General features: G+C 43.7%; 1 protein-coding gene across 1 annotated transcript in view; it reads right to left on the bottom strand.

Annotated features, from left to right (window-relative positions):
• Window positions 1-562: 562 nt before the first annotated feature.
• The window catches only part of plcl1 (phospholipase C like 1), a gene marked incomplete at both ends in the record, with an annotated part of 68,288 nt that continues 59,768 nt past the window's right edge, over window positions 563-9,082 (bottom strand). The window contains 5 exons of the mRNA XM_079231257.1: window positions 563-760; window positions 1,546-1,655; window positions 2,074-2,149; window positions 4,188-4,391; window positions 8,455-8,817. Of these exons, the coding sequence (XP_079087383.1) occupies window positions 563-760; window positions 1,546-1,655; window positions 2,074-2,149; window positions 4,188-4,391; window positions 8,455-8,817 (951 nt within the window). The remainder of the gene's footprint in view (window positions 761-1,545; window positions 1,656-2,073; window positions 2,150-4,187; window positions 4,392-8,454; window positions 8,818-9,082) is intronic.

Here is a 9,082-nt window from a genome sequence, read left to right as displayed (position 1 = left end):
TAGTCATTTTGAGGCACGTGTCTCTTTGAGGGACATTTTGGAGTTTAAAACCCGGCTCTTGACACTTTGGGCCCTTGTGCTGGGAGGCCGAATTTAATTAAAAGCTTTGTGTTGTTGATTTTGTAGTTCAATTGCAGTTACATATACAAAAACAAAACAATACTACTTTTTAAAAAGTAGTATTAGCCTACACTAAAAATCCAGGCTACTTAAATGAATTATATTCCACCTGTGTGTTTTTGTGGGTCACATCCTGTCAATGTCTTATCACTCATAAGCATGTAAACACACACACGGGTGACGTGTTGCCTTCCAAGGGGACGAGCTGAAGCGCTGAGTCAGCTCTACGTCTCCTCCGCTCTACCAACAAACATCCAACATCTGCCCAGTAACAACACTGAATCGCACGTTTGTTGTTTCTCACAGAAAGATCAGGTCGGGTCTAGTAGACACACACTTCACTGTATAAAGGGAAACGCTGCCAGAGAGGAATCCCCCCCCCATGCCCATCTTTCTCGCTCTCATATCTCCTCATCTTCGTTATCCCCCCACTCCCTCTTCATCAGATGCGTCCGTTGCCGTGTGTGCTGGCCCGCCGGCCAGGCAGAGGGTGGGAGGAGTAGTGCAGCTCGGCGGTGGAGAAGGAGGAGGAGTTGGAGGAAGAGGAGCCGGTGAGTCCACAGGCCTCACCGGCCAGAGCCAGCTGCCTCAGCGCGTCCAGGGAGTCCATCTTAGCGCCCCGCAACAGATCGCTCTGACCCTGCAGCGCACGGGGAGACACACATTGAAGCATCATGTGGGATCGTTTCCTGGGATGTGAGTGACAGGAGAAATATCTAGCATTTGATTTGAGGCTGTATTATTATTATTAAAGCGACGTGATGATAGACTGCTGGTTGCTTTCGCTGACCCATAGAGTGGTTTTGATCCTCTTTATTGCATTGCACTTGATTTGTTTGGATAACTGGAGTTGTGGAGTCACATGAACAGCACGAAAGAAGTTAGGATAGATTGCAAAAAAGGTTTAACTCAGCTTCTCCTTTCCAGGTGACGCTCAGACGTGGCTGTACTCTTTAGCTTTCAAAATGATGCGCAGTCATTTGTAAATATCCCACAAAATCAAATTGAATGATCATGAACCAGGAAGTATGAAGACCCCAAAAACCACACAATGGAGGAGGGAAAGGAGGTAGATGGGTCAAACTAAAAAAAATACCTTTCAGCCGGGAGACTGCAGGACAGCATTGATCTAGATGTCACGTAACTTCTGCACTTAAGTCATTTCTTAAAAAACCTAAACTACAATCCTCTCCTAAACTTAACCAATACGTTTTGTTCCCTAAAACCTAAATAAGGTGTTTCCTGCACAGACGGAGGTTTATTTTGAAAGGACTGACACTTTGTTGCTTAACTTTCATAGGAAATCTTTTTCGTAAGATATCAGAAGGACTGTTCTATGCACGCTTAAGAAGGAAAAGGTAAAAAAAAAGACAATTATTGCATTAATCCTACTGATTCGGAGAGTTTTGATATGATTAGCAGTACCTTGAGCACAGTGATGTTCCAGGTGAAGCTCTCCACAGCTTTGCTCTGCTTGCGTCCCTTCAGCCCCTCCTTCTCCCCGAGCCGAGACAGATCCTCATGGAAGTCCATTCCTGCAAAGACCCAAACAAACAGGAGCTGTGCGTCAGTCTACAGGTGAACTACAACTGTCAGCTGTCTGCGCCAAGAGGTATCTTTGTGTCTGACACAGAATGTCATGTGTCAACAAGCCGCCCTGATGGATTGGTTGTCAAACACTCATTTACATATTTGCACAAAAAGCACGTTCCTCGTGACATTTACCTCGACAGCGAAAGGTCGGGAGTTAATAATACACGGGTCTGACTGTGTAGATCTTTTCACTGTGACTGCTGCCACACAACTGCATTATCAGAATCAGAATCCGCTTCATTGGACGTGTGCGTGTACACATACGTGGACAATAAATAAGATAAATTTCCTCCTCCTCCAGCTCTTTAAAATAATGGCTTTTTTCTCCGTTCATCATCGGCGCCCGTCGCTCAGCGTTACCTTCTCTCTGCACCTGGGCGAACCGCTCCTGAACGGCGTCCGCGTTCTCAATCAGCTGCTTCTGGGCGGCGACCATCTGCACAGACGGGGAGAGAGTTTGACTTGATGAGGCTCGTTTCAGAGCGTTGTTCCAACACACACGGCTGTATTTCAAATGGGACGAGGAGTATTGAGGTTTCCGAGAGAAAAAAACAACCAAATATGTCTGAAAATAAGGAAAATGTGTGATTTCAAATATATAAAAAAATACGTCAGAACTGAAACGATTTAGTCAAATAATCACGGAAATATATCAACAGCTAAAGCAACTCTTCAAGCTGGTTCCAGCGTCCCAAATGTAACGATTTACTGCATTGTAAACTGATTTTAGTGTTTTTATGTTGAATTAAAGACATCACCTTGAGCATGAATATCTTTCTATATTGTCTTATTCTTCACAGAACAATAAATAATTGATTCATTCAGCAAAATTAGTGGCACATAAATCAATAATGAAAAATAACAGTTCTGATTATTTACTGAGCAAGCTTTAATTACTGCTTCAGTCAAGTGTTGGAACAAGCCGATAGAGAATACAATGCTTGTTTACATTAGGGAAAATGTAAGGTGCAATATTGACAACGAGTTATTTTTTCATATCATATTAATCTAAATGAAGGGAACTGCCAGTGGACACATCCACCACATGCCGGTCAGCATAGAGACAAACAAGATGGCGGCCATCGCTGCACTCACAGAAAACCCATGAAGTCTGTTTCTCAGGGTTTTGAAGGGTTTTCCCAGAGAGAAGATTCACACTAACCAATGTTTTGAATGTGAAAACCGGATTCGGATGTGCAAAAAAGACAAGTGGCACTTGTGAAAGCAACAAAAAGCAAAAAGTGTATCATATAGAAAGAATCTGTGCAAAGAAATAGAAGGACGTTAGGGGGGATAAAAGATAGAGAGATGAGAGAGAGAGAGCGGAGTGTGTGTGATGACTCAGCCTTTTCTGTGAGAGGCCTGGAAGAGGTGTGATGTTCGCCTGGAGATCGCACTGTGGCGTCATGGCGCTGACCGACCTGCTGGGCTCACACTCGAACATCATCATCTCCGCTGAGGCGCATGAACGGCAGCGCGGAGTGAGACGGAGTGAGAGAGTGAGACAGAGTGAGAGAGTGAGACAGAGTGAGAGAGTGAGACAGAGTGAGAGAGTGAGACAGAGTGAGGCGCTCTAGGTGAGCGGCGAGGTGCGTGTAGGTGTGAAAGCCGGGCGCCGGAAACAGGTGGGAGAGATTCAAGAGGAGATGGAGTAGGAGGAGACACAGCTGTGTGTGTGTGTGTGTGTGTGTGTGTGTGTGTGTGTGTGTGTGTGTGTGTGTGTGTGTGTGTGTGTGATGGTGCATGCATGTCTCCTCAGTGTCTTTCTGCATATTTATTGCCTCAGTTTTACCATATTGGGCATCACAAAAACACATTTTTAAACTTTCTGATGGAATTAATTTGAACCAAACTCGAGAAAATAAACCAAAACAACTTGTGAGTAAACTAAGCAAATTCATTTACACTGGGACATTTTAATACCGTTGAATTATAAGGATAGATCTAAAGAACTACATGTACAGTATTCTATTACATTCTAATTATATTACATGAAATAGGTCAGTAAACATGCCCTCTGGTGAATTTTGAAGCTTTTACGTGTCTTAAAAAAGATAAATAATATCTAAATGAGTCTAAGCGTCCTCACTAGAAGTCCTCCTTTCGCTTAGTGGTGGAGACGTGAAGTCATGTGACCGTGGTGGAGCTGCTTCATAGCTTAAAGTTAGCTTTTTACTTTTGGCGATTGTATTTAAAAATGAAAGAAAAAATATACATATATTATCTTGCTGAACAAAACATGTAAGTATGTTTGCCACAGAGATTATTCTCATTTTAATCCGGTGGATCAATTCTCTCCCCCATCGAGTTGATGACATCATTTTATTGAGTATTTCCCATACTTAATATTTGTATGTTTACTATGTAACGTGCTTGCTGCTGCCACAAGCAAATTCCCCCCTGGGGATAAGTAAATCTATCTATCATCTCTCACAAATGTGGGCGAGGAAGAGGAGGCCCTTCGCCTCGCTCACCGTGTCGTAGGCGGCGAGCAGTTTGCGCGTTGGCTCCGCGAGGTTGACCAGCGGCTCCAGGCACGGGTAGCCGTCCTTCAGCACCATGGTGGCCCCCATGGTGCCCTCGGGGCTCTGCAGCCTGGTGGTCAGGCTCTGGATGCACTGCTTCAGTTTGGCCACCGTGGGGAGCCCACACTGCTCTTTGAAGCTGGCCGTGCCGCTCTGGAAATAACGGAGGCATGGAAAAAAGAAGGGGAGAAAACGAGGAGGAGGAGGAGGAGGAGGAGGAGGAGGAAGATGGCATTAGATCAGATGTACATTTCCTGCTGTTAAAATAAACTGGGGGACACAACACACACACACACAACACACTTCCCATCATATCCCTGCAGTCTCTCTTGAGAATGAAATCAATATGGCAGTCATTGCTGCTTTTAATCCAGTGAAATCAGTCTTAGCTTAAGCGCATTTGGCAAAAAAGAGAAAAAGACAATATGGCATCAATGTGGAACAGAAAAAAACATTTCAGCATTCAGAGTGTTTTTCCAACTGTTGCAGGTGTGTCAGAATGCACATTTGTTGAAATAATTGTTTTGCGTCAAACTGCTAAAATTATATTTTGGGTCATAATTAATGTGAAAGATCTATTTCTGTAAAATACAACTACACTAGAATGCAATTTGCCACCTGGCAGAGCCCCAACTGGACCAGTGATTAGCACGCCCCACCTGTGTGGAAGTGTGAGTGTCTCTGCACGTGTGTGTGTGTGTGTGTGCATGTGTGTGTCACACAGCAATAGATGCATGATGAATAATAACTGACTGTGGCAGATGAGCCCACAGCTGGACTCATGGCAGAGAGACGGGGACAGAGAGGAGGAGAGAGTTCAAGTGAAAGGGAAGCAGATTAAAAGCAGCTTGTGAATGTGTTTGTGTGTAGTACTCTGTGTGTGTGTGTGTGTGTGTGTGTGTGTGTGTGTGTGTGTGTGTGTGTGTGTGAGGGAGGATGTCTGACACACTGATTGGGTGGGATTGTTTCAGCTTTGGCTGAAACATGAGACGATGAAGGGCTTATCTCCCGACAGGGGAGCCGGAGGTGTTGCTTTACCGGTCGTACCGACGAGGCGAGGTGGAGGAGTGTTTTATGGCGATATGGCAAATTGCATCACTGCCATGGAATACTTTCATTTTTCAGATGACTGAATTCACCAAAAACCAGAGATTCCTTTTTTTGGGGGGGGGGGTATTTAATCCATAAATCCACACTACATGGGCAAAACGACTAAACATAATCATGATTGTGAAAGAAATAGCTCGACATTTAGGCAGTTGTGGAGGAAGTGTTTAGTTCCTTTAATGAAGTAAAAGCATCATCAACCAAATTGCTTGTGAAGTACAAATATGCATAGTGCAGTAAAATGTTCCCTGCCAGGGTTTTACTGTTAAATCTCATATTTCTGGATCGGTATGTTGATTTTAAACTCCTTTGCTTGCCGGTTTAATCTACAGCAGAGCATCATATGCTACAACATCTTCACACAGTATGTGTGAAGATGTTGTAGCTTAGTACTTGCAAAGTACTTGTTTTCAGCTTCGTGCCGGTGCATTTCCCAGCTGATTCTAGAGCGTATTGATCTTAAGAAGTATGGTTTTCTCAACACATAAAGGAAACACTTCATCCTTTTATCTCAAACATCAACACATCCAAAGATACGTGGTCTTCACTGGACAGGAAGTGGATGAAAAACTGTCATCTGAAAAGTTACTAAGCTGCCAGAAATGTCGTCGAGTGAAAGTACAATATCTTCCTCTGAGATGTGGGATTATGAGCATCAAATTATATATACAGTTTGTGGTATGGTATATATATATAATAGTAACAAATAAATGAAAAAAAGTTAAGGATTAAGGATATATTTCATATTACCACTTACTCTAATTAGATGGCACAACTATTGTTTAGTATAGTCGAGCACAACTCCCTCTAAAACCACACATTGTCCTTTTTACTTCGCTGCTCGTGTCTGGATGTATGAAACAGAATGTGTTAGCTTTAAAGATGTTGAGAGTCCGGCTAGCTGTTTCCCCTTGCGTCCATCCCTTATGCTAAGCTAAGCTAACCAGGTCCTGACTCTTTGTGGCGTCAATCTTCAAACAATCTGCTGCTTTGACTCTCGGCCTCTCGGCTGCAGGGATTTGCTCCCATTGAGCCACGGGCGCATTAGTGGGTTTGGGTGATAAGGTCCACAAACATTGGGGGAAACCAATTTATTTTTGGCTATAAAGTGTACATTTATATCCTAATATTTATCTCTAAAAACATATATATATACATACAACGAGAAAGAAGATTCTAGTCAGATCTCCCACACTCGTTTGCATTCAGCGATAAACTGGTGGGTGCTGAGCAACCAGGTTCTATTTTTGCTGATATTTATAGAAGCTTTATAATCCTCCTCCACTCTTTTTACTTCTTTTGTTGCTGGCTCCCCTCCTTCTCTCCTTCACTCGCTTATTCAGCCAACGGAGAAGTCTTCAGCACCGTCATGTACATCTTCTTCTTTACAACTTTGACATTTAAGTCAATTTACCATAAAGTACCAGAGAAAGTATTTGTTCACCAAAACAAACATGCATGTGCCTTGATGTTTGAGTTCTGCCTCTAACAGAGAACAATGAAGGTGAATGTGTTTCTGCTGCTCAAAGCACTGAAACATGAAAAAAACTATTCCTCTCAGGAACAATGTCTTGGTTATTCTGGATAATCCCCAAATCCTCGCTAAACAGCTCCTTTAATTTCTTCTCAACATTATTCCGCAAGAAAAAAGTGGTGTGTGGATTATCCAGTCTCGCCAGTACAGTTTGTGCAAACAGCTCATTTACAGACTTTAAGTACATCATCTGTGGCAGCTCAGACTGAACTCACCAGAAACTCTTATTTCCCTCCAGTTTCTCTCCTTCTGCACCTCCTTTCTGAGTGTGTGTGAAACGGATTCATACGCTGTTGTCTTTTTGCTTCATTTGAAACCATGTGAGCGTGGCTGACGTGTCCGTAGAAGCCGCCCCGGACACATTAGCGTCTTATCATATCTGGGTATTGACGCTTGGTGATAGCTGAAGTTACCCTGGATCCATATTCTTAGTCCGGGGAAGAGGGAACCCTCATCTGTTGCTCCTTTATTTTGTTGTTTTCCTTGTTTCGTGTTTTAGTTTTTTTGGTGAGTTTGGCCTTATCTGAATTGAGGGTCTGAGGTCAGAGGGTGTCTGGATTCTAAAAGCCCCTGTGATCTGTGATATTGGGCAAAATAAAACGTAAAAATTGACTTGACACCTCTGCAAACCTTGTCTGAACACAAGAGCGTTGCATCTGAACTAAACCAAAACGTTGGAAATATAAAAGTTGGCTCGATTGTGGAAGGAGGGGCCACGGTGTCAGGCGGTGGTTATTAAAGTCTTAGCACATAAAACCGTGTGCGTGGCTCGATTCCATGAGGAGCTGAAGCCCTTACACACCTGGGGGGGCGTGACAAATACATGACCCGAAAATGTGAAAGAGATCAATTATTCCTGACGGCGGCAGCGATGCAAATTTACGACCGTCGAAATACTTTTTGAATAAAGGTTTTGAATAGATTCAGTATGCAACACGCAGACGACCGACGACAACGATCCTACTGACCCGGAGCAGCGCCTGAGGTCAGCTGTTGTACGGGCGGCGCTACTGAGAGACATTTTATTCAGTTTCCTCTTTGCAAAATGCCCTTTGAGTAGTCTGTCTATGTCGAGAGCTTTTATTGTGAAAGGTCAGAAAGAAAAGGAGCGGCTCTGGTCTCTTTGTGAAGGTTGAAAGGAGTATTGAAGTTTGCCCTGTGGAATATAGATCCTACGTCTTGCTACACAATATTGTCTCTTCCACACAACGTGATTGCTCCGGAAAAAGTTACGCCACTTTTTTTTTTTTCACCAGGTAATATTTGAAAATTAATCATACGGGGAAAAAAACGGAAAAGTGTAATATTTATGGTTTTAACCTTTTGAAAACCCACCTATATTTAGGCCTCTGCTCGGAAATTGCATTCCCGAACTAAAAAAGGTGTATCTCTGCAACCACTAGGGCTATTTGAATAATTTTTGTGTTATAATAAAATAGTATAATATGAGTTGTGTGTTCAGATGTGTAACTATCAGTCTGTATGTTACTGGTTATGGGCAAATGAAGAAGTGAATTATACAGTTTTTATAGCAATATCTGCCAAATTTCTGACACAAAACTGTTTATGTCTCACCTGAGCCTCCTCCCGCAGGTCCGTGGCCTCCCTGAGGGGGGCGCTAGCTGGCTTGAAGGTCTCGTCCAGCACCTTGATGCCGGTGTGCCTCAGCGTGACGTACTCCCGGCCTCGCCTCGCCCCCCTCCTCACCGACAGGCCTCGCCGCTGGGCCTTCCCGCCTCCCGGCCGGTTGGTGATCGCCACGTGGACGAACAAGCTGGTGTGGGGCAAGGGGTCTCCCGCCATGCCCAGCAGGGGCACGTTGCGGTAGCCGGGCTGAAGGCACTCGAAGGCCACGCTGTACTGGCCGATGAAGTCGTCGCCGATGTAGTCGTCGTCCAACACCACGAAGCGCAGCAAGGCCAGCTCCGGCATGTTGACCTGCAGACCAGAAGAAGAACGTTGAGTTCTGGTTCTGCAGCAGAACAGAAATAGAACCACACCCACATGCTGACCTGGTTACTGGTTCTTGTTTTTATCCAACACATTTTTTCAGAAAACGAAATGAAAGTATTTGTTGTTCCTTTTCAGTTTAAAGTTGTGTTTACTGTACACACTTTACACGGGTATATTTGTATACGTTTAAATGTATATAAGTAAGTGAATATCATTTTATTTCATTATATTTGAATTTGTGTGTAGCGTA

This window comes from Taurulus bubalis (assembly GCF_910589615.1).
Source record: "Taurulus bubalis genome assembly, chromosome: 15".
Taxonomy (NCBI): domain Eukaryota; kingdom Metazoa; phylum Chordata; class Actinopteri; order Perciformes; family Cottidae; genus Taurulus; species Taurulus bubalis.
This window is presented reverse-complemented; position numbering and strand designations above follow the sequence as displayed.